The sequence below is a fragment of the Lagenorhynchus albirostris genome, chromosome 2 (genome assembly GCF_949774975.1).
Source record: "Lagenorhynchus albirostris chromosome 2, mLagAlb1.1, whole genome shotgun sequence".
In the NCBI taxonomy this organism is placed as follows: Eukaryota; Metazoa; Chordata; class Mammalia; order Artiodactyla; family Delphinidae; genus Lagenorhynchus; species Lagenorhynchus albirostris.
Window position 1 is genome coordinate 86,575,902 of NC_083096.1, and position 26,124 is coordinate 86,602,025.

The 26,124-nt window shown below is 37.2% G+C and overlaps 1 protein-coding gene across 6 annotated transcripts in view; it reads right to left on the minus strand.

Annotated features, from left to right (window-relative positions):
- The window catches only part of MAGI3 (membrane associated guanylate kinase, WW and PDZ domain containing 3), a 269,898-nt gene that overhangs the window by 59,801 nt on the left and 183,973 nt on the right, over positions 1-26,124 (minus strand). For 4 of the 6 annotated variants that reach the window (XM_060139306.1, XM_060139305.1, XM_060139304.1 and 1 more), the window contains 4 exons: positions 22,330-22,539; positions 16,183-16,360; positions 14,745-14,824; positions 2,799-2,856 (listed from right to left, as the gene is read on the minus strand). In XM_060139306.1, coding sequence (XP_059995289.1) covers positions 2,799-2,856; positions 14,745-14,824; positions 16,183-16,360; positions 22,330-22,539 — 526 coding nt within the window. The remainder of the gene's footprint in view (positions 1-2,798; positions 2,857-14,744; positions 14,825-16,182; positions 16,361-22,329; positions 22,540-26,124) is intronic. The other 2 variants (XM_060139302.1, XM_060139307.1) reach the window with 1 other exon arrangement.

A 26,124-nucleotide genomic window follows, 5' to 3' on the forward strand; every position in this document is an offset into this window, starting at 1 on the left:
CTTGACACCCTTTGGGTTCTGATTTCACAAAAACTCAGGTATGCTTCTGCTTCTTACTATGAGGGGGGACCTTATCAACTGAGTTACTGTTTACCCCTCTGTGAAAATGAAGACTTCGGTGTTAAGTTAGGTACCATTTTAAAAGTTATCTGTTAGGTACTGATAATTTACATAGTCTTGATAAAATAAAACTAGAAACTGACACTTAGAAAAGAATAAACCTGTTTGGAAAGAATCCTGGCTCACTTTAACGTCATCAGCTAGAATGACTCACTTTGCCACCCAAGCATTAGAACATAAACAGTGGTAGTATACTCTTTGTTATGTGTGGTAGAAGAGAGTAGAAGTATGTGAATGAGTAATCCCTTTCCTGAAAATTCTTTGACAAATAATGTAAGATTTTAGTGAAGGGAGTAATTGCATCTGTAACCTTAGACTATCTAGATTAAAATGTCACCCAAAAAACAAAACAGTAAAAACACTCTCCTTTTCATCTAGTTACTTATACCCATAATATTATTCAGATAACAAATTTTGTCTTCTATAAAACCAGCTATGGGAAGTAAGAGAGAAGAATATGACAGATTATCAGAAAAATTAAACAAGGGTAGCAAACAAGCTTAATTAAATATATAATAAATAATTTGAAATTTCACCTGTATTAAAATTTTGTATATAGGAATTTTAAAAATTCACCTCAACAAACAAAATCATTTTCCTTCACGAAGCGTTAAGATATTAAAAGCAGACATATTTTGACTTTGTCACCTGACTGCATCACGACAGTTAAAGCAATACGTTAAGACAACATTTCTAAATATATAAGCATTCTTATGGAAGGCCTACCATTAAATTTTGGGAAGAATTTTATTTTCAAAAATAAATTAATCCATTTCAGAATCTCATCTTCTAAAATAAATACTTACCAAAAAAAACCCCTGCCATTGCAGTTGGTGTTACTACTATAAGGCTCCTGCCAAGAGCAATCATTGTGCCATCTGGTTTGACAAACTAAGAGAGCCAAAGAGTAGCCATTCAAGTTAACAGCTTTTTATCTCCATCAGTAAACTCACTGCAGATTACTACAGTCGAGATTCAAAGCCTAACTAATCTGGGAATCAAGCCACACTCCAGAGCTCAGCTGATTCCATACTAATGTGCATCTTGAGTACGGCCTGCTCTTTCTTAATCTAATAAATTACCCTCCTGTAAAATGAGCTCGTCTGGGAGCAATCATACAAAATCACATTGCTGCCACTGCTGTTGCTTCTAATCAGGCTACTTCACATACCTCCATGACAGCTGAGAGCAGGTCACTTCAGGATTTGCCCTAAAGCTGCTTCAATATTAGTATATCCTTGCTTAACGAGAACCCGATCATTTAGCCCAAGATTTTATAACAGGCAAATGTCTTTCACCTCTTGACCGTGTACTCAAATTCACTTGGAATGGATACTAAGAGAATGAGAATTATTATCTCAGAAATGTTCAGTAGTGTTAATGGCAAATAATGACTGATTGAAGCCCAATTTAAGTAGACTAACTCTTAGGGGGAAAAAATCTCACAATTCCTTTGCAGCTAGCCTTCAAATATTTCTTTGACTAGAAAAATGGTTAGTTTTTTTCTTCAAATTAAATATGCTTTAGAAAAAAAATAATGAGCTGCTGTGAACCTTTCACATCACAGTATTAGAAAGATATGAAATAACACAATGGAAATAAAATTAACATAACCTTTCAATGGAACCAAAATATTGACACTGTTAAGTTACATATCGGAGGGTCAAAATGACTCATTTTCTTAGGGTACAAGTTAGATTTTAAGAAATCATTCCAAAAATCCCTCTAACCACAGTGACTCAAGTAACAACCGACACACTAGGATAAAGACTAGCGTTGTAACAGGACTCAGAGTTACTTGCGCTAGGGAAGTGGCACTGGTTTGTGCCAACAAGTGATGAAAAGTTAATTAGCAATCATAAAACTAGAAGATTCTCATGTTTGCTATTTTTCCAGGTAATAATATTTTGCCTTTACTACCTTGGCAGTTGGTGCAGACTCCTAGTTCCCAGGTAAATAGTAACCTCTCTGATGCAATTATTTGCCTGGTACTAGATGCCTGAGGTCAAAATTCTATCTATACCATCTGGAGAGAAAGCAATCCCAACGATCATAATAATGTAGCAATTAGATAAGTGAAGAAAAGGGAAAAAAAATTAGATGTTGATGTTATCCTAATTTCTCTGGCTAATATAGGCAGGTGTTTGATCCTCTACTCCAACACAGATTTATGTTAAATTTAACCATAACAGCTGTGTGAGAAGCAACTTTCACCCCCGCAAAGAGAATACTAACTTTTCCTTAATTAACTCCTTGAAAGAGAGAACAGTTTTAATGATATACTTCAAAGGTTTGGATCATTATGATACAATGCCCTTAAAGTCCTTTCATTGCTTTCAGAAACATGCAAGTATAGTGTTGAAAGTGACCTTAATAGTTCACCTTATTTCAGTCTTCTATCTACTACTTCTCTCTTTAGAGGCCACGGTAGTACTGATAACATCTCTAGCCATTACTTATCTGGGCAACTTCCCCCTGTCTCTCTATACTTACTTCAAAGCCAACTTCTAGGGAGCCTAGTCAGTGAAGTAAATGCCCACTGTCCCTACCTTCTCATTCCCCTAGTGGCAAAACCTGAAAGCTGGATTGCAGAAGCATAAAGTATTTCATTCATTCCCTAAAGTTGTGTAATGAAAGGAAAACACTTGGGAGAACATTAACTGAGGCAACAAACTTACTCAACATAGTAGGTCCCATACTGAGGGTCTTCAATTTTCTCCCAGCCATAAGGAAGTTCTGCAAATAAAAAAAACAGAATTGAGTGAAATGCCAGTTTCAAAACCAACAAGAAAAGAATTTACAGAATGAATTTGTGTCTTTTATTTCATTACACTAATATTTGGGAGACAGACGGAAAGCTGAGGGCTCACTTTCAAAGAACAAACACAGTTTGAGTGGTTTCTTCAATAGCTAGTGAGTATCTCGGCAAGTAATCAGAAGCACAGAAGAAAAGATGACATTAAACTCAAAGGTGTTTATTCGAGGGGCTTCCCTGGTGGTGCAGTGGTTGAGAGTCCGCCTGCCGATGCAGGGGACACGGGTTCGTGCCCCAGTCTGGGAGGATCCCACGTGCCGTGGAGCGGCTGGGCCCATGAGCCATGGCCGCTGAGCCTGCGTGTCCAGAGCCTGTGCTCCGCAACGGGAGAGGCCACAACAGTGAGAGGCCCGTGTACCACCAAAAAAAAAAAAAAAAAAAAAAAAAATGTTTATTCGAATCACAAGCCATAAAATGCTAATTATTTAAGAAATTACCTGGTATATTTCTTTCATTTAAAAAGCCTGATAACAATGGCGTGAGACACACCCTGTAGTTCAATACAAGCAGCAGCTGCATGTTAAATTTTTCACTATTAGACAAAGGATTTGTCAATTATTTCAGTTATCACATTCTGACCCACTTCTCCCCCCGGGAAAGTCCAGCCTTGGATTTTTGCCATTTCAAGTGGGCAATCTAGATTTGCTTAAAATCTAAGAAAATACTTACTGTCCCTTGCAAGAGCTTGATCTAAGTATCTGAAGGAAAATTTATTTAACTACACAGTGCCTTGTGTAGAATCTATATTTATGTATGGTTACAAAGAAATACCTTACGTGGGATTATTATGTGTTATTGCAAGTAAACTGACCAATAAAATATAACCAGAAAAACTGAAAGTAGTTGAATTTCTGATAGTTAAAAAAAAGTCTGGTCTTTGCAACGTAAACTGGCCTTGTCAAGAAAGAATCCCCTTTCCCTCCCACTCTGTTTTCCAGGGTAAGGCTGCTGAAGAATCATTTTATTAGTCAGACATGGATTAAGTTGGCAGGAGTGTTCCTACCAGGTGGATTTTATTGCTATCAATTATGCATAGGAGCCCAGCAAGAAGGAATTTTTTTTTTTTTTTTTTTGAATTTTTTTTTTTTTTTTTGTTACACGGGCCTCTCACTGTTGTGGCCTCTCCCGTTGCGGAGCACAGGCTCCGGATGCGCAGCCTGGAGATGCATATCATCTATAGCTGCATATCACAGGATAGATGCATATCACAGGAAGAATTTCAATGATCCCAGATCCTTGCATCTTCCCATATATAGAAAGTACTAAGACCATTAGCTTGAGATGTCTGTTCTTTGTGATTAGCGGTCTTTTGCTAAGATGTATGCTTGACTGCATGAATTTCCCAGCTAAAAACTCACGTATATCCTGGCTCCTCTCCTACCTCTTGAAGCAGTTCTCAGAGCTCCTGAGGCGCTGTCTCCTGGGCTATGGGCCTCAGTAAGACCCTGAACAAAACTTAAACTCATAACTCTCATGTATGTTTTCCTTTAAGTCGACACTAAGCAACTGTTACATGCATATAACATGGATTACATTTGTTGGATTATATCTGTAAAAAAATGCTCTATAATAATATTACCAAAGCATTAGCACTGAGGATCTTTCATGAGCTATTTCTCTTTAATAGAAATTTTCTTGAAATAACATAGGAACTCAGTTGTGCTGTGTAAGGATGACTTCTGCAACTGCACCACAACTGGATTTATGCTTTTTAAAAAATATATATTTATTTATTTTTATTTATTTATTTTTGGCTGCATTGGGTCTGTTGCTGTGTGCAGGCTTTCTCTAGTTGCGGTGAGCAGGGGCTACTCTTCGCTGCGGTGCACGGGCTTCTCATTGTGGTGGCTTCTCTTGATGCAGAGCATGGGCTCTAGGTGCACGGGCTTCAGTAGTTGTGGCTCACGGGCTCTAGAGCGCAGGCTCAGTAGTTGTGGCGCACGGGCTTAGTTGCTCTGTCGCATGTGGGATCCTCCCGGACCAGGGCTCAAACCCGTGTCCCTTGCATTGGCAAGTGGATTCTTAACCACTGCTACACCAGGGAAGCCCTGGATTTATGCTTTGTCTTTGAGAATTTTGGAGAATTGAAGCAACTATAGAGATAGTTGAAACTTTCCATTTGCTATCTGAAAAATTCACTAAAAAGGATGTATTAATGCCTAATAAAAATAAAACAGCAAAATAAATATATTTCAGTGTTGACATGGAAGTTGAGTCAGCATTTTAGCTAGTACTTAAAGAAATTAGCAACTAACAGATAAAGTATAGCCCTTTCTTTAGGAGAGTAAACAAATTGGTAATTTATCTTCCAGATTACTTTTAGCAATCACTTTAAACCCTCATACATGATAACATTAGCTAGGTTTTTGCAGGGCAGATTCATGCAGATAAAGAAGTGGTTATTACTTGTCCACTTAAATAAAGGTAATACAAGCAAGACTAAAATACCTAGCAATTTTATACACTATCCAGTGGGTCGATTCATTTACTGAATTTCTTCCCCTTTTCCTTCTCTTTTTCCCCTCCCTTCCTTCTCTTCCTCCTCTCTCCTTCTTCTTTATGCAAAAATAAAAATTAGAAACAGTATAGTTCTTGACATCAAACAGTTCATAGTCTAAAAATGAAGACAGAAGAGAGAAATGATATAATGAAGGTAAGCGCAAGCTTTTGGGGAGAGCAGAGGAATGACACCAATTGCTTGGTAAAGCAGCTATCAGAAAAGCCTTCTAAAAGAGGGTGATGTTTGAGCAGTCTTAAAGGATGAGCTGGGATTGGGGAGAGGGAGGCCATTCCATAGATCAAACAGCACTGAGGTATTAAGAATGGCTGGCAATTTTCAGTAATTACAAATAATTTGATAGGGTTAGAGTGAAGGATGTATGCAAGGGGGCTTGTCTTATAAGCAAGCACCAAAACACATTTCTGGAGTGCCAGGTTAAGAGGTTTGGTCTTTATTTTGATGATGATGAAACTGACTAAGCTGGACTGAGACATGATTACATTTATATTTGGGAAAGATTATGGGCAGCAGTAATAAAGGATGAAATAGATGGAGTGGAGTGAGAATAAAAGCAGACAAACAAGAAAGTCATTAATAGCTTAGGTAAGAAATGATGAAGGTTGGAGCTAAGACACTGGTAGTGGGAATACAGAGAAAGAATGGATAATAGAGACAAGGAAGTCAAAGCAACAGAACTCAATGACTAACACTAAGACTGAGGGAGGAAGAGAGGGGAGGAAGCCAAGATGATCCCAAGGTTAATGGCTCTTCAGGCATGAAGATGATATATTATCAAATATTTACTGGATACCAATGATGAAAATAGCTGTGGGAAGAGGAAAGAGGTATTAATTTGGATTTAGAGGCATTTAGGAGGCAGATAATATGGGAAAAGTGCCTAGCACCATTGGACACTTAAGAGATGGCAGGTTTTTTAAAGTCAGAATTGATAGAACTTGGTACTTCACTGCAATGAAGAAGACAGGGTGAGGATAAAGTTGAGGATGATAGCCAGTTTAAGGCTCACGGAACTGGGAGGATGTAATGTCATTTGGTGATGGCAGGAAGCTCAGGTATAGAGAATATTTAACTCAGTTTGGAAGGTGTTACATTTGAGGGGCTATGCAACATCCTTATAGAGATATCCAACAATCTCTTGGAAATATGAACCCGGTCCTCAAATGAGAAATGTAGGAAGATAAGGATTTGGGAGACATTGTAGTTAAAGCCATGGCAGTGGACAAGATTACCTAGATAAATTGTGAATAGAAAAAGATGGAGAATACAAACTTAGGAGCATTAACAATTTAAGGAGCAGAGACAGTGAGAATAGTCAGGGGGAATGATGTCAAAGAAGACAGAAGAGGAGAGTATGGTCAACGCTAACAAATGCTTTATAAAGCTGTAAGGACTCAAGATAAGGGCTAAAAAGAGTCCACTAAGTTTGGCAATCAGGCCGGAGGTTATTGGTAACCTTAAGAAAACCAGTTTAACTAGAAAGGTAAGGGGCAAAATTCAGCATATTGTAGTATTAAAGAGTAAAATAAAAGGTGGAGCCCTTAAGAAGAGAGCCTTTTTTTTTTCTTTGTCTTTTTTTTGGAAACTTCGTTGTGAAAAACATAGTGTGAGAACTGTGGAGAAGTAGGGTCAAGAGAAAACGTGTTTATTTACTTTTGAGATAGGAAAGATCTAACCGTATTTTTCTGTGTTAGAAGCTAAAGCATTCCCCCCAAAAGCTGACTCAAAAGGCAAAACTAGTTCTGGCATATCAAGCAGTTGATTGTTTCTAAAGCCCATGAATTTATCTTTCCTCTTCTCCAAATAGGATTTTTCTTATTTAAATATATGAATTACAATTGTTTTCTCATTGTGGAGCTCTATTCAGTTGATAATTTTCTTTTACCATTCTCTAAATTCGAAAAATGATATCGACGTTCAATACATTTTAGTAAAAATGTCTTTAGTAAAAAATTTAATCTTTCTTTCATCTTAAGAGAAAAGGAGTGGGTTGAGAGTAAAATGGATTCCTGATGTCGAACTTTTAAGATAAAACCATTTAAATTTAACTAAAACAATTTTTTTTTTTTTTGCGGTACGCAGGCCCCTCACTGCTGTGGCCTCTCCTGTTGCGGAGCACAGGCTCTGGATGCGCAGGCTCAGCGGCCAAGGCTCACGGGCCCAGCCGCTCCGCGGCATGTGGGATCTTCCCAGACCGGGGCACGAACCTGTGTCCCCTGCATCGGCAGGCGGACTCTCAACCACTGCGCCACCAGGGAAGCCCTAAAACAAGTATTTTAAGTGGAAGATAAATATGTACATCGATTAAACCATCTGATATGGTATAAAAACACAGGTTCTGAATATCACAAGACTGGGGAGAAAAGGGCAAGTTTTAGAAACTGTGAGGTTTTTCTAGATCTTAAATGTTCAGCAGAATGCAAACAATATCTTAAACTATAAAAACTGACATTTAAAATATTGTTATTACTATCCCCTTTCGAACATCTACTCTGCGCAAAGTATTGTGGAAATTACCAATGTAAGTCAGATACAGTCTAGTCTGGAAATAGCCTATTGTGGGGCTATTTCTCCCCTACTGAGGGAGGAGACAAAATATACAGCAAAAGTGATAAAGGTTGGCCGAGCATAAAACAAATAGGTTGAAGGTTCCAAATTTTGGGGTCCCCATAGTGAAGTACAGGTGACGTTAGAAAGGCACACCCAGTAATGGGGGTGGGAGAGTAACTCTTAGATTAAAATGTTTTGAACATCCTTAAATACTGAGTGCAATGTTGGTCGTTCTATCTTAAGAAGGATATAATTAAGATGACCATATAATGTATTCTACACTTTTGAGAGTAAAAGGGGACACTGTTATTAATTATGCTGGGACAGCAGGAATAAGCTGGATTAGTCCTTGGCCAACCAAGACATATGGTCACCCAGAAGGTAAAGAGCATTAGCGGAACACACTCATCCAGAGAAACATTTCCAGTTTCTCTGAGCCCCTTTACTTTGTTCTCCAAGGAAGAAAGAATGTCTTATCTGACTGGTGGGTTTTACAGAATGAATTCTACGTGCTTGGCTCAGGGCCTCTTGGGTTCTCTTGCTGTTCTGGATGCTAGCCTGCCTGCAGAGAGGGTATAATCTGCTCTTTTCACCATGTCTGCCTTGTGGGAGGGGTCAAACAGCTGAACACAGAGACCAGAGACTGAGTGCTTAAGTCTGCCTCCTGTAGGGGTAAAATATTAGTAAGCCCAACAGAGGTGCAGAGCTAAAGCTATGTTCACTCAGCAGATGGTATTCTAACCTCATCTCTGTTTCCTGTGTCTTATTTCTCTATTGACTCCTCACTAGTGAATGAAAACAGAATTCTTTTTTTTTTTTAACTTTTTTTTGGCCATGAGGCATGTGGGGATACTAGTTCCCCGACCAGGGATTGAACCCTCGCCCTCTGCATTGGAAGCATGGAGTCCTAACCACTGGACCACCAGGAAAGTCCCAAGACAAAATTGTTATTTATTGCTTCCCTCAGAACCTTAAAGAGATTAAACATTATTTTCAAGAAGGATGACCAAAATAATCTGGAACATAGAGTAGCTTCTTTCCTTCTTTTCCTTTCTTTCTTTTCCTCCTTCCTTCCTTACATCCAAACATTTAAGTCTCTACTGAAGGGATATATAGATAAGACAAAATCCTTGCTCCTATAGAGTGTAGGCACCTAGTAACAATGCAACGTAGTAGTAAGTGCTACAGTAGAAATATCCATGTGGTACTGTTGCGCACAGAGGAGAGAACACCTAATCCTGGCCTGGAAGAAAATGACAGAGGAGGCTACAAAAAATTACACTTTACATCTGAGCTTAAAAGGATAAGTAGGTACGAGCTAGGTGGACACAGGGAAAAAGGCTGGTTCCTGGCAGAAGAAATGGGCCTGTGGCAAAAGCAAAGATAAAAATGTGTCATACTTATGGCATGATAATACTTTGAGAGAGAAATATAGAATACAGTTCAATTACAAAAAATCTTCAATACTTCCCCATGGAGTCTCGACTTTATTCTGCTGACAGTAGGGAGCCATTAACTATAATGGCCATTAACCTGAGCTAGGGAGAGGTATGAAGGCAGTTATATTTTAGAAAGATTAATTGACAATGTAGCTAAAGTTTTTTGATCATGTAGCCTTATCAGTAAAAAATCTGACAATGTACTTCCAAGAGATTTATATATATATATATTCATAAACATATACATACTACTCTACTAACATGTATTTACATAATAAAGCATACACAAAACAGAAGTTTAAAAAGGAGATGGGAGACTTCCCTGGCGGTCCAGTGATTAAGACTCCATGCTTCCAATGAAGTGGGCACGGGTTCCATTCCTGGTTGGGGAACTAAGATCCCACATGCCGCGGGGCACAGCCAAAATAAAAAAATAAAAAGGAGATGAAGACTAAATAAACAATTATCCCTAGTTTACCTCAATGTGGTTTAAAAAAGCTCACATGAGGTGTATGAGAAGTGTCAGCTCTGCCATTTTCTCACTGCTAGCTTGGGCTTGCATATTTGTATTATCTTCAATCAGCAGTGTCTTTGTAGAAATCCTTTTAAGCCACATTTTAATTTTGTGTGGATTAAAAACCATATAACATAGTCTATAAATCCACTTAACTGTGCACAAGTAACTGCAAAACTTTACAGGGCTCTTGGCAAGAGCAAGGGTGCCACCCATGTTCTTCCCTCAAGACACTCTGGGGAGTGTACATGATAATCTGACATACAGAATGAGGTAGAATGCCATTACCAATCTGTATATAAAATAGTAGAGAAGCTTAATTTATTTTTTTCCCAATAGAAACATTATGAAAAGTTCTGACATTTTCTTCCTGTACCCGAACAGATAGTTGGAACACTACCATTTTACAGACCACTGGCATAAAAGATATACTGGAAGAGAACTGTAGGAAAAAAAGACCAAGAAAAATCCAAGCGTGTGGTAGTCAGAGGAAGGGAGAGGAAGATACAAAAAAAAAGCATGAATAGATAGAGGCATAGGTAGCTATGTGAAAAAGCAAATAGAGCAAAATGTTCATTATAATGCATGTATTCACTGAAAAATTCTTTCAGTTTTTCTATGTTGGAAAATTTTCATAATAATATATTGGCAAAATATAGAAAAAAGAAAGAGCAGCAGGGATTGGAAACTATATAGGGAATAGAGCAAACAGAGAGGAAGAAGCAAAAGTGACTCAAAGGATTTTGGCCCAGATGATTATGAGGGTGGTACCTATGACAGAAAGAGGAATGGGGTGACTATGGGGGAAAGATGCTAAATTCAGTTTTAAATATGTTTATCTGAAGTGCTAGTAGGGCAATCAAAAAGAAAGTCTCAAACGTAATGGGAAATACAGAAATAGCATTCAGAACAGAGGACAATACTAGAGGTTTAGATAAGGAGCCCAGCTACAGTAAACTGATAGTTAAGGCTATGAAAATAAATACATTCTACAAGGGAAACAGGAAAAGGCAGAGAATTGAACTGAAACAATTAGTCGGGAGGAAAAGGAATGGAGCCTAGTAAAAGAGACATGCCCAAGAAGACTAATACCACATTCACAATCTTTAAAAAGTCCAATTCTATGGACTTATGTATATGTATAACTGATTCACTTTGTTATGAAGCAGAAACGAATACACCATTGTAAAGCAATTATACTCCAATAAAAATGTAAAAAAAAAAGTCCAATTCTATAGTATTACATATTCTAGTTTACCTTCACAATGGGTGACTTCACCATAAGAAACTTACTATGAAGAGCCTTATAGACAAGGGAAGTATAAAAAATTATTTTAAAAATTATTTCGAGGTGTAATTTACATTCAACAAAATGCACAGATCTTAAGTGCTCATTCAATGATTAAAATATTGATTTAAGTGCTTGTTCAAGTATAAAAAATGAGTTTTGGCAATTGCATGTGCCTATATAACCGTCACCCCAAACAAGGTGGAGTATATATCCATCATTCCAGAGAATTATTTCAATTCACCATTCTCCCCTCCACCCCCATCATTTTCTGACTTCTATCAGCATAGATGAGTTTTCCTGGTTTTAGGCTTTAAATAATGGATAATTAAGTATCCATTCTTTTGTGTCTGGCTTCTTTCATACAACATGTTTCTGAGGCTCATCCATGTTGTTGAGTGTTATCAACAGCTTTTTCTTTTTACTGATGAGTAGTATTTCATTGCCTGAATATACCACAACAGGAGAATGTTTATCCATTCTCCTGTTGATGAATATTTGGGATGTTTCCAGGTTGGAGCTATTATGAATAAGGCTGTCATGATCATTCAGGTAGTCTTCTGGGGAACATGTGTTTTCATTTCTCTTGACATAACACCTCATAGGTAACTGCCAACATTTCTCCAGAGTGTTCACATAATTTTATATCCCCACCAACAAGTAAAAGATCCAGTTGCTCTACAATCTCACCGATCGTTGGTATTGTCAGTGTATTTGACTTTAGCCCTTTTAGGGGTTGTGAATGACATCTCACTGTAGAGACGATTAATGATAAGCACCTTTTTATGCTTTTTAAAAAACTGAGGTATAGCTGATGTACACACCTTTTCATGTTCTTAATTGGCTATTCTTTATCTTCTTTTGTGAAATGTTGTTCAAGTTCTTTGGCCATTTTATTTTACTTTTATTTATTTATTTTTGGCTGCATGGGGTCTTCATTGCTGTGCGTGGGCTTTCTCTAGTTGCGGTGAGCGGGGTCTACTCTTTGTTGTGGTGCGTGGACTTCTCATGGCAGTGGCTTCTCTTGTTGCAGAGCATGGGCTCTAGGTGCGCGGGCTAAAGTAGTTGTGGCACGCGGGCTCAGTAGTTGTGGCTCACGGGCTCTAGAGCGCAGGCTCAGTAGTTGTGGTGCCTGGGCTTAGTTGCTCCACGGCGTGTGGGATAGTCCCGGACCAGGGCTCAAACCCGTGTCCCCTGCATTGGCAGGCGGATCCTTAACCACTGCGCCACCAGGGAAGTACCTGTGGCCCCTTTAAAAAGCAACTTTATTGAGGTATAATTTACATATCACATAAAATTGTTCTGCTTGAAAAAATGTACAATTCATTGATTTTTAAAAATTTACTGAGTTGTGCAACCGTCACCGCAATCCAGTTTTGGGAAATTTCCATCACTCCAATAAGATCCCTTGTGCTGTTTACAATTAATCTCTATTCCCTTCCTTAGCACTGGGCAACCACTAATCTACTTTGGCTCTATAGATTTGCCTATTCTGGACATTTCATATGAATGAAATCATGCAATACTTGATCTTCTGTGTCAAGTTTCTTTCACTTGGCATAACATTTTTTGAAGTTCATTCGTATTGTAGTATGCATAGTATTTCATTTCTTTGTATTGCTGAACAATATTCCATTGTATGATTACACCACATTTTATTTATCCATTCATTGTTTGATGGACATCTGAGTTGTTTCCACTTTTTAGCTATTATGAATAGCGCTACTATGAATATTTACATTCAAGTGTTTGTGTGGACATGTTTTCATTCCTCTTGGGTAGATATCTAGGAGTGGAAGTGCTAGGTGATATGGTAAGTTTATATTTAACCTTTTAAGAAACTGCCAAACTGCTTTTCAAAGCAGTTGTACTCTTTTACATTCTGCCCAGCAATACACACGGGTTACTGTTTTTCTCCATCTTTCCTAATTTCAAAATCATGAAGGTATTCTCCTAAATTTTCTTCCAAAAGCTTTAGGGTTCTAGCTTTGAGCCATCTCAAATTATTTTTTGTACATGGAGTAAGGATATAGTTGAAGTTCATTTCTCTTTATGAATATCCAATTGTTCCAGCACCATTTGTTAGAGATTTTCCTCCCCTCACTGAACTGGCTTGGCACCTTGTCTGCAAATTAAGTGATCACATATGTGTGCATCTATTTCTGGATTCTCTTATGCCGTTCCACTGATCCACGTTCTAGCCTATGGATAGAAGACACTCCTGATTACTGTAGCTTTATAGTACGTCTTCAAATCTGGCAGCCTAAGTCCTTTATCTTTGTCCTTTTTAAAGTCTGTTTGGCCAACTAGAGTCTTTGTACAGTATTGCCATGTATATTTTAGAATCAGTTGGTCAGTTTCTTAAAAACAGACTTTTAGAATTTTGATTGGGATTGTATTGAATCTAGATATCAATTTAGGAAGAATGAACATCATTAACAATATGTGTTATCCTATCTACATAGTATATCAATGAGCACAGTATATCTCTTCAATTATTTTAGGTCTTGATTAATTTATTTCAGTGATGTTTTGTAGTTTTTAGTGTAGAGGACTTGCACATCTTTCAGTAGATTTGCTCTAAGGTATCTTTTTTTAAATATCATTACAAATAAATTTTAAATATTTCATTTTCCAATTGTTTAGTCCTAGAAAAATTCTATCATGCTGAACAAAATATGTATCAATTCTGCTTAAATTTTTTTCATAGACTGGAATTCAATCTATAGGAGGACTATCTGACTTTCATTCTAATCCATTCATTTTTTTTTTAAACCAAGGTAAATAATTTCTGATGAGTCATACAAAATCAATGCAAATTTTATTCATCTACACTATATTCAAGAAGGCACAGCAAACATTTTGGTTGGGGTAAATTCTATACTTATTTGTAAGACTATACCATGAACTAGAACCTATAACATACAAGACAGACAAGCATTATTATCTAATGATTCTCAGAGAGATAATTTTTCTACCAAGCAGTAAAAATTGTGTGTGGGTGAGAGGTATATTAAAGACTTTCACTGAGTTTCTATTGCTGCTGTAAATGGCAAAGGATTACAAATACTGGCATATCTATCCTAGTGATACAAATTACATATATTTTTGAGATTAGCAGGCATGATGAGGCTACCCTGTGGTTGAGAATGCACCTAACTTATTAAACTATTTATTCAGAATTTTAAAAGTTTGTTTTAAAACAAAGTTAAAAAGTGGCAAATTCATTTCTATTAAGTTTTTTTAAAAAAGGATTTAATTGTATACTTCTCAAAAAAAGAGAAATAAAGACTCTCACAAAATTAGATGCAATAACATAATGACCAGAATCAGCTGATCATGATATCCACCCACTCCTTATGTGCTTATGCACATTATGGTTTGTTTAGGATTTTGGAAGACTTATTATCTAAGCAAGAAGAGCAAGAAGGGATAAAGAGAATAAGTATAAAGAGATATAAAGAGAATAAGTATGGTATAAAAGGTTTCTGAATCTCTACCTCCATCTTCACAGTCTTCAGGGGCTTTGGCTTTCTTACAAAGACGAGGATCCAACCAGGTGGTTGTCTTGGTATTGTGGCTGTTGAACAAAGATTTCAATTAGAAACAGTAAAATAAAGAGGGAGAAAAGTATTTCAAAAGCAAAGATGAAAAGTGAATAAAAGGTATATGATGTTTGAACATTTATCTCCTACAGGCTTCATTTGTAAACCTCTGATTCAACAGTCCTGTTGTTCTCAGTCTATTACTTCAAAACTGCCACAGAGGAAAGGTAATGCTACAGGCACTAATTTGAGAATGAAGACTCTAAAGAAGGGATAAAATGTTAAGTGCATAATAACAGATGCTTATCTAAGCAGTCAAAAATGTTTCAGCGGGTGGGCACATGGCCCCATACTGTGCATTATCTTAGCCAAAAAAAGCTGCCCTGAAAATCCTGTTTACTTGCTGGCTGAATTCCGTCCTCTCTCCCTCCAAAAACACTATATTTCTTAGGTGCCTGTGATGTGTGGGCATTGTGCTGAGGACCGAGAATATAGAGATGAACAAACAATCAGATAGAGTCTCTGCCCTCACTGGGACTCTTTAAAAATAAAAGAGTTAAATAAAATAAAAAGTTTTAAAGTGTCAGTTTCTGGGACTTCTCTGGTAGTCCAGTGGTTAAGACTCCGCAGTCCCGATGCAGTGGGCGCGGGTTCGATCCCTAGTCAGGGAACTAGATCCTGCATGCAGCAACTAAGAGCCCATGTGCCGCAACTAAGACCCGGAGCAGGTCAGACCCAGGTCACCATGCAGTAAATACTAATGCTAAAACAAAGCCATCACACTGCTGAGTAGACAGTGTTATAGTTTAAGTATCTGAAATATGAGGATCTTAAAGAAAAAAATATCCTGGAAGAAAATATATATGAAGGCAATAAAATATAAATTAATTATCGAAGCAGTGGGAGAATAACAATGTGATCAAAGGATCTTTTCTTGATGTTTCCAATTTGAGATTAATTCACTAATCTCTACGTTGATCTCTAGGTCTGAAAATATTTAGCTCAGTTAATAAATATGGCCCCCTTCCAAATGATGGTAATTTGTGAAATGCTCATTAAGTTGGACACTCTACCTGAAAGGTTAAAAAAAAAAAAGGCAAAGCAAAATATCCTTTATGCCTTGCATTTTTCATTATTAGTGATAAATCTGTTTTTAATCCTCCTGTTTTTTATAAAACCAGACGTCAAATACAATATTCCTTTATCCAAATCAAATAAAAATGAAATATCATCCAGGGAAACAATCAGATTAAGAATCAATTGTAACTTGTATGAAAAATATTTTTAAAGAAAGAAAAAAGAAATGCAAGGCTTGTGAAATGAGGTTAAGAAAATTTAAAGGCAAGTCTCACAGTGGCAAGGCACATTAGAAAAGATACAGACATGTGCTTACTCAATGAAGTAGATCATCCCCGTATCAGTGTAGGCCATTTCCCAGTTTTTGGGGAGCGGTTCCAGATTCTCGTCTCTCATCATATAATTTCTAAAGTCCATGGAACTATTTGTTTGGTTGTAACTTGGGACAGTCTTTATCCAATCAGACGACTCAGAATGCCTCTCTCTGTTTTCTGCTATTCCAACAGAACGGCATGAAAAGTAGGTAAAGTTACATTCTCTTCAAACAGCCTTAAGTCTAACAAAATGCCAAATACATATTGCAAATTTCCTTGTCTACTATGTCCACATTCTGCTATAACTTTTGAAAAAACAAATAAACACACTGATTTTCTTTTCATTTGCTAAGTGACATTAACCCTGTACAGCACCTCTGATGCTAGTCAGGGAAAGAAGCAAAAAAACAACAATAGAATCAATTCTGTATATACTAAATACAGATCAATCAATATCATACTAAAACAACGGCCACAGCAGCACCTATACAGTTCTTTTATATGCCAGGCTCTATGTTCAGCACTTTACATATATTAACTCATAATTCATTCTCACAGCAACCCTGTGAGTATATAGTATTACTATTGCCATTTTATAGAAGAGGAAACTAAGGCCCAGCAAGGTTAGTAAGTTATTTTAGTCAAGGTTACACAGCTAATAAACAGCAAAGCTAGGATTTGAATTTAAAGGGTCCATGTTCTCAACTGCTTTATCAAGCTGCCTTGTGCACATTTAACACAGGCCTTTAAAATAATACAAATTTAAAAAAATTAAACTCAATAGACTTACTGTTGTTAAATATAATTCTTTGTTGGTAATATTAAAATCCCTTTAGAGTTCCAAAGTCCACAATGTAGGTAAGAATACTAAAATCTGGTAACTCTCTAGGGAGTTCACAATTCATGCACTTAAAAGTTGTTTCTAGAACTTAAAAGATAATATAACTGTAATAACTCCAAACTTCGGGCAATGCTTCAGTATCAGAGACTCTTAGAAGAGGCCTTAGATATCATCATTATATGTCATTCTTTATAGAACTTCCACTCCAACCATCCTTTATCCAACCAAGTTCTATAATCCACTAATCCTACTACTTACTGCCTTTCACTGTTCCTCACCCGCATCCATCCCCTAGCTATGTCCTCACTGCCCTACTTACCCAACTTAAATTCCATGATCAACCACTATAATCACTCCTTTGTAAATACTCCCGATTCCTTTTTCCCTACTTTACTTCACCACACTTGACTGGCTGAACTATAATTCTGCTTAAATCTTACTCTCCACATACTCCTCGCCAGTATATGTAGCTGAACGCAGGCGATAGTAACTACTTCACTTTTAACTCATGATCAGTAGCCTCAAGAGGGCATTTAATGATGTATGACAATCATAGGGCATTTCTTTGCCCATTCGCTCTGACTCTCCTAGATAACGATTTCATACCTTCCTTCTCCTTAAATCTTCTCCTACTTCTGCCTTATCCCTAATCTCATTTGATGACCTTGTTTCCTATATCACTGAGAAAACAGAAGCAAACAGAACTTCCACAAATTCCCACCATTATATCTACATAGCAACTGTGCCCATTTTACTCTACCTTCTGTTACAGTGGAAGAACTGTGTTTCTAAGCAGATATCTCCACCCCCTCTTGCCTATAGCAATTCCCTCTCTCTCTCTCTCACCACCAATCTTTCTTACCTAGTAGGTGATATCCATCTTTTTTTTTTTTTTAACAAAATGCAACCAAAAACCCAAAGAACAAACAGAAGATCCTAAATAAACCCTCAAGTTTAGTCTTAGGGTTTTACATATACCAACGACACAGGAGACCATAAATGACATAACTAATAGCAAGGGTAGCAGTATATAGGGCACAGGGTCCCAAGATAACCCTGCCTAAACTCCCTGTGGATATCCTAACAGGTACTGTGGCCACACATTGTTACAATAAAATATCATCTTCCTCTCACCCATTGGTTCATAGCTGTAATCAGATCCCTTATCCAAAATGTGCCTCAGAGGACTTTCTTTGGGGATAGTTGAAACTTTTGCCATTTTGAAAGATAGAAATTCAAGACAAACAAACAAGTTATTTCTCCATTCTTTAAAAGGAAATTAAGCAATTCTCTTTCCCCTCTAGCAACCCCGTCCCATTTCTCTCCTTTTTACACCAAACCTCCTTGAAAGAGTTTATACTTGCTACCTCCACTTCCACTCTTCCATTTGCCACTGGAACTCGTTCCAACAAGGCTTTTGATCTCTCATCAATAAAACTGTTCTTAGCAAGATCACCAGTCATTTCCACATAGCTACATCCAATGATCAATTCTCAGTGCCCATCTTACTTGAGCTATCAGTAGCATCTGACATGATGGACCTCTCTTTCTTGAAACAGTCTCTTCCCCTGGCATTCAGGACACTACACTCTCCTGGTGCTCCTTCTACCTCTCTGGCTCTTTTCTGTCTCCATGATCTCCATATATTAGAGTGCCTTCCCAAGGTTCAGTGCTTGGATCTTTTCTCTTTCTACACTCACTCTCTTGGTGATCTCACTGTGTCACTGTTATATAAGCTATATGCTGATGGTGTCCAAATATGGATTTTCAGACCAGAACACAGACTTTTAAATCCAACTTCAAGCACATTTCCGTTTGGATGTCTAATGAACATCTCAAACTTAAATATCCCAACCATAGCTCCCATTCCCAACCCAGACTGACTCCTTTTACCTGTCTCATCTCAATACATGCAACTCCATTCTTGCAGATACTCAAGTTAAAACCCTTGGAGTGACCTCTGACTCTGCTCTCTCATACCTTATATCCAGTCTGTTGGCAAATGTTATTGGCTCAGGCCACTTCTTACCTCTCATGCCTTCACTGGGTCTAAGCCACCATTTTTCACTTAAATTACTGCAATAACCTCCTAACTGGTACCCCTGTTTATGTCCATGCCCTCCTACTGCCTTTTCTCAATACAGTAGCCAGAATGAGCCTGTTAAGTTAAAAGCTGTTTTATCATGGTACTCTTCTACTTAAATCCATATAATAGTTTCTCATCTCAGAATAAAAAGCAAAATTCTTCCAATGACCTATAAGATCCTATTATAATACGCATTTCCACCACCCCACCCCCATCATTATCTGATTGACTTCATTGTTACTATTCTAGTCTATTCCCTTCCAGCACTCTGCCCCAACCACATATAATGGATTGTCCACATTGTATCCAATCACACTGGTTTCCTTGCTGTTGTCTGAATAATCCAGGGATGCTCCCACCTCAGGGCATTTGTACTTCTAATTCCCTCTGGCTGGAATGTTCTTCCCCAGGATATTTTGAGCACTACCTCACTTCTTGCAATGTCCCCTTCTTGGTAAGGTCTTCTCTGACACTCTATCTAAAATTGCAAACCTTGGCCACCGCTACTTTTTATCCTTCCCCTCCTCTGCTTTTTCTCCTTAGCACCATCTAACATACTATATGTTATTCATTTATGTTGGATAATTCTGTCTCTCCCACCAGAAGGTAGGGTTCATGAAGACAGGGAATTTTGTCTGTTTTGTTCACTGCTTTATTTCCAGCTTTTACAACAATGCCTAGCACTTAGCCTAGCAGGTGCTCAATAAATATTTGCTGAATGAATAATATGAATGAAACACATGATTTATTCTCTAAGCAGAAAAAGTGATAGAAATTAAAAGGCACCCAATGTATAAATCAATCTGGAATGGAGTTACATTCTTGGGATATATATACTGGAGGAAAGTAGAAGCAACTATATGAGCAATAATACTTTTCTGAATATAGTTTCAAGAGACTGCATAAAGGAGTTTGCTTAATAGCCAATGATTTGAAAATGTTTTTTATATAACACCAACTCTTAGAAAAAATTTTAGCATTATTATATAACATGTATCACCCTATTGCAGCATATTAGCATTCTTACATTAATTCTCATCAAGATATAAAATAATATACATATTGGTATATACAAATAAACCTCCGCCTATCCTCTCCTACCTCCACCCCCAGCAATTTACTGATCTTTCAAGGCAGGGATTCTAGTCCCCGAAAGCAATACACAAAGCAACTCTGAATAAGTTAACAAGCATGGTTAGTACTTACTCAGAAAAGACCAAGGGCTTTTAGCCATGTCTTCTATTGCTTTTTCCTTAAAATATTCTGAATATATTCTGTTACAAAGAAATAAATGCTCCAGTGGAAGAGTCCTATGGTCCCTACACACAAGAAGGAGTGTACAAACTGCCTCCCACACACTCTTGGATACACTCCCTTTAAATATTAACAGTGAAGAGTCTGGAACACCTGGTTTAACAGCTGTCTTACACGACAAACATAAACTATGGAGCTTACAGATGGGTTTACCTCTAAGGGAACTGCAGTGCTCACTGAAAGGCTCTGCATTAGGAAGTTTAAAAACAGGGCATTTTCTTTTCCTTCAAATTAAAAACATATAAATTCCCATTTGAGGACAGAGTCATGGTTTCTAATCCCAGTCTTAAGCATTTAAAAATGTTAACATAATTTTGTGGGAGAGTAAAGCTGACATCAAAATCAAAAGTCTCTAGGATATGATGACTTCCCTTAACAACTCTAAAGAATTAGATGTGAATTCACCTAAACCTTTTTAGACCCGTTTTCACCAAAATATATTGGTATAATTCATTGAGCGTATCTGCAACACAACAGTGTGAAATGTTAGGACCATAAAACAGGACTCATACTCTGGATGGGGACACAAGCAATGAATGTATTAAAACAATAGATAATAGCAAATTTTAATAACTGATAAAGGAAAACAACAGGATACTTTGGGAAAATGATATGGTAATGGATTCTGCAAATTTGAAGATATAATCAAATTTTTTCATTTATTAGTACAACGAAAATATTTTTTTAGCTTCTACTATGTGCTAAACATGGTTTATGGCTCAAGAAATACCACAATGAACAAAACAAGCAAAAATTCCAACCCTTATGAAGTTTATATTCTAGTGTTTTGAATGGAATTATTATCATAAATAGCACTGAAATCAGCTCTCCTGTGATTCTGTGGTTTCCTATTTATACTCTTAATTAGCAGTATAAGAATCTCCTAAGCCAGGGGTCTCAACCTCCAACCCCCAGGGCTCAGACTGGTACCAGTCCATGGCCTGTTAGGAACCGGGCCGCACAGCAGGAGGTGAGGGGCAGGTGAGTGATAGAAGCTTCATCTGTATTTACAGCCGCTCCCCATCGCTCGCATTACCGCCTGAACTCCGCCTCCTGTCAGATCAGCGGAGGTATTAGATTCTCTTAGGAGCGCGAACCCTACTGTGAACTGCACATGCGGGGGATCTGGGTCGCGTGCTCCTTATGAGAATCCAATGCCTGATGACCTGAGGTGGAGCTGAGGCTGAGGTCTGACTGCACAGAGCCCATAATAAATCAAAGTACTTGAACCATCCCGAAACCATTCCCCCACTCTGCCCCAGTCTGTGGAAAAACTGTCTTCCATGAAACCAGTCCCTGGTACCAAAAAGATTGGGGACTGCTGTCCTAAGCAATCACTACATTATTTAGGGGTACCCAAAAGGAGAAGATTCTCCACCACTAAATTTCTATTGGTTTTGCATTTAATGAAAAATATGACAGTCAAGTTTGGAAATTTTCTTTGAGTGATTCAGAATTTAAACTCAAAATATTGCTAACAAACCTTTCAGATAATATTTATTAGCATACTTCTAAATCTTTGTTTGGTTGAAGGCTATATCTTAACACGTCTACATTTTGTTCAAATTCTGTAAAGTAGGACTTAGGCCAACAAGATTCCCATATTCAAGCACCAGAAATGAATCTCAAATCTTTTAGGCAGCAGGGTAATGACATATTGTATTATTATCAATATTAATGATAGTTTATAATTGATTTATCAAAACTGCCACTTGGAGCAACTCACTTCAGCTTACAAGACAGTCAACAGAGATACACTGTTTCACGCAAAACCTTTAAAAAAAAAACCCTGAGAATCCCATCACTTTCTCTGCATGTGCTTTGTGGAAAGTTTTACTACTTCCAATTCAGTGTCATATTAAAGTCAACCTGGAGGATCAGCCAGAAGTTGTTCATCTATTGACGAACCTGCATTTCCACTACCGTTAACAGCTTCCTTGTCTTCATCTTCTTCCTCTTCAGGAAGAGAACTGTCCATTCTTTCCATCTTGCTGACAGATGTAGTTCGTTTTCTTTGGGATTCTGTGTCAAACTCATTATCAAAGAGGACCTGATCAACTGGATCTGGCTGGAAAGGGCTGGGTTCTGCTGGAGGCTTGGGAGTTCCATAGAAGTTTCCTGAAATGGACAAAATAACAGCTGCTGAAAGTGCTGAATGCTGAATTGAGAGTCAGAACAAAATGATCTAGTGTATGTCTCTGCCCTGTTATCTTATATGGAAGTTTTTGAATACCCACCGTTGGCCAAAAGGAGGCCAAAGCACTTTTTCTTGGGAGAAGAGGAGGTAGAAAGACCAGGAAGAACTTATTTCTCAAGTGCCCTAACACTATATACTATCTAACATTATCTAACACTTTAAGACTATTTGTACTAAGGACAGGAAGTTGACTTTACGTACGTAGGTTAGTTATTCCTACAGGGCTTGCCTTGCATGAGTTCTATATTAGGGCCTAATTTCTGAATTTAAATGCATCAATGCTCTTGTGTAAGACTAACTGGCAAAAAAAGTGGGAGTAAAGGAGGAGAAAACTAATTCAAATAATTTTGTTCTGATATGTAACATAATGAACTATTTTGGTAAAATAAAGAAACATACAGGCAAAGGATAAAGCTAAGAACCAACCAGTCTGTTCTGAAATGTAGGCTGCTTATGTAAAAGTTAATTTTTTGAAGTTTTTCTGAGCATTTTAATTATATTATTTTATCTGGCAATTTATTGAACAAATAGAGAATTTATTAGCATAACTCAATATTGGCTTACTCTCAGGAAAGCAAGAAATACTTTAATATGTTGTCTTGTAAATCAGTAATTCTTTTTTGTCTAGTTCTATATTTCCTTTTTATTATTTATCAATAACTATTTTTTTCTAACCAAAACTTAAGATTCTTTTTTTTATTGGAGTATAATTGCTTTACAATGGTGTGTTAGTTTCTGCTTTATAACAAAGTGAATCAGTTATACATATACATATGTTCCCATATCTCTTCCCTCTTGCATCTCCCTCCCTCCCACCCTCCCTATCCCACCCCTCCAGGCGGTCACAAAGCACCGAGCTGATCTCCCTGTGCTATGCAGCTGCTTCCCACTAGCTACCTACCTTACGTTTGGTAGTGTATATATGTCCATGCCTCTCTTTCGCTTTGTCACAGCTTACCCTTCCCCCTCCCCATATCCTCAAGTCCATTCTCTAGTAGGTCTGTGTCTTTGTAAATCAGTAATTTTTGCAGTAAAAATGAATGTCCCAGAATAGAATGAAAACAACTGAATATCTGCTCAGTTTTCCATGTAGTCCCCAACAGGCAGCCACGTACGATGGAAAATGTCCAGTGGGTCTAGCTACCTTAAAAGTTTGTGGCTCCTGCTAGTTTTGACCTTATATATCAACCACTATGCTGATGTTATAGAAAGATAAACATGGACAGGGAATAAAATACTCATCATCTTCTTCTTTTATTTTAAAAAAAAATCTCCAAATTCCTTGGCTCCTAAGGAGGTAATTAAGATGCTCATTCATATACAGTAAATTAATGGGGTATATAATGGATTATTTTTCCAAGATGAAAAAAAAACAACAACAACATAGGTTGTTCACCACATCAGTGAGGCAAATCTACAAGTAACATGGTTTACCTTAAGTCGTGCTTGCTTTGAGGGGGAAAGTTTTAAGATAATTTCTTTGCAAATTTGACTTTGGGAGGTAACTGTCATTAAAATACTCAAGACAATGGAATCAGAATAATAAGACTTTTCAACCACATCTTGCCTCTCCCCACTCAACTACTTCCTTGCTTCCAAATCCACGTTTGAAATGGAGTTACTCCTGTCATGCAGATGGATGGAAAGTTTCATACTAAAACAGACTAAGAGGATCTCTGCAAACTTTCTGGCCCATAAGTAAAGCAACGACCAATGAAAAAGCCAGTTCACATTTCTCTGGGACGGACGGCACAGAAATGCTCCAAACGGAGGTTTGGTTGGGGAATAGGATGCTCTAGGATCTCATTTTTTCCTGCATGATGTCCAATACTCATCCAAGAAATTTTGATGTACCATGAAGAAGTTAGAAGTCCACTTTTACTTTTTTTTTTTTCCAGTTTTTCTAAGGATGTTAGTTTTACAGGAAATACTAGAAACACATTTTATGGTGTATTCTTAGTAATTATTATCTGACCCTAGGGTGAAAATTAGAGAAATTCAGGATATTGTGATTGCTATATCCATAATCACTGATAAGAACTTAGAACTTCATAATAAATTCTGGCAGTTTCCTTATTTAAAAAAAATTATTGGCTTAGATTAAAAAAGAAAACTAGCATTGCTTATAAGTAAATTGGATCTGTTTTTCTTGAATTGTTGGTAAATATCAAGATTTCAGATACTGGAAGGTAAAGAATTACAAGGTTTGTGAACCTTGACTATAGTTATTCACAGAAAAAGTTTTTCATCTTTTTGAAGCTGTTTTGGAGATTTTTCTTTTTCTCTTTTTTCTTTTCTGAAGGGTTTTCATTTTTACAATAGAACAGTCAACCATTACATATTTTAAACCTATATAAAATCATATACAATAGTGTTAGAATAGTATTAGAAACTTATTTACTTATTTATTTACACATCCCCAGATACTAACTTTTGCCAGATTCCTTTCAGGTCTCCCCTTTTCCCCTCTTTAATGACACACACGTACAGTCACATATATAATTAACGGCCTAATTTCCTGTCTCTGTTCTTCCCACTTTCTCCCTGAGTTATCCTTATGTTGGTATATGTCATTTCCCTGCATATGATGTACATCTAGGACATATGTATATGCATACATAACATATAAATACTACTGCTTTAATAAAAGCTTCATGGAGTGTTTATGACATTACATATCTTTTTTTCTAGACAGTATACTGTCCATATCCTTTTGCAATCTTCTTTTTATACAACTGTATTTCTAAGACTTATTCCTGTTGATACATGTAGATTCTAGTCACCTGTTATATAATAGTCCATTTTTATGAACAAATTAAAAGGTATTTTATTAATTTCTCTACTAAAAGAGAGTTGGTTGCATTCCCTTATTGTTTCAAACGACACTATAATGACTATTCGGGTACATGTCTGCATATGTACATTGACAAGGGTCATTCTACAGTAGGCATCCAGAAAGGGAACTGCTAGGTCAGAGTCAGGTGCATCTTTGAATTTACTAGCTATTGCCAAGATGCTCTCCAAAGGGATTATATCATTATATACTCTCTTCAGCTGTGTATGGGGGTTTCCATTTCCCACAATTATCAGTCTTTAAAATTTCTGTAAATCTTATGGTTGTGAAAGGGTGGATGACTGTTCAGGTTCGTAACAGAAGCAAATGTAGAGGAATATCTTTGTGATCTAAGGGCAGAGAACGACTTCTTAAATGAAACTTCAAAGCATAAATCATAAGGAAAACTGTGATAAATCTGATAGACAAAAGTTAAGGATTTCTGTTTAATGAAGAAACACAGGACAAGGTTATTAGGTGACAGAATGGAAGAAAATATCTATATCCAATAAGGGATTAATATCTAAATAACTAAGGAATGTCTATAAACTGGAATGTGATTGAGATCCCACTTTTAAAAAAATGGACAAAGCAAATGAATAGACAATTTGCATTAGTCCAAGAAAACTAACAAGCATATGAAAAGATGCTCAAACTCTGACTACCAGAGAAA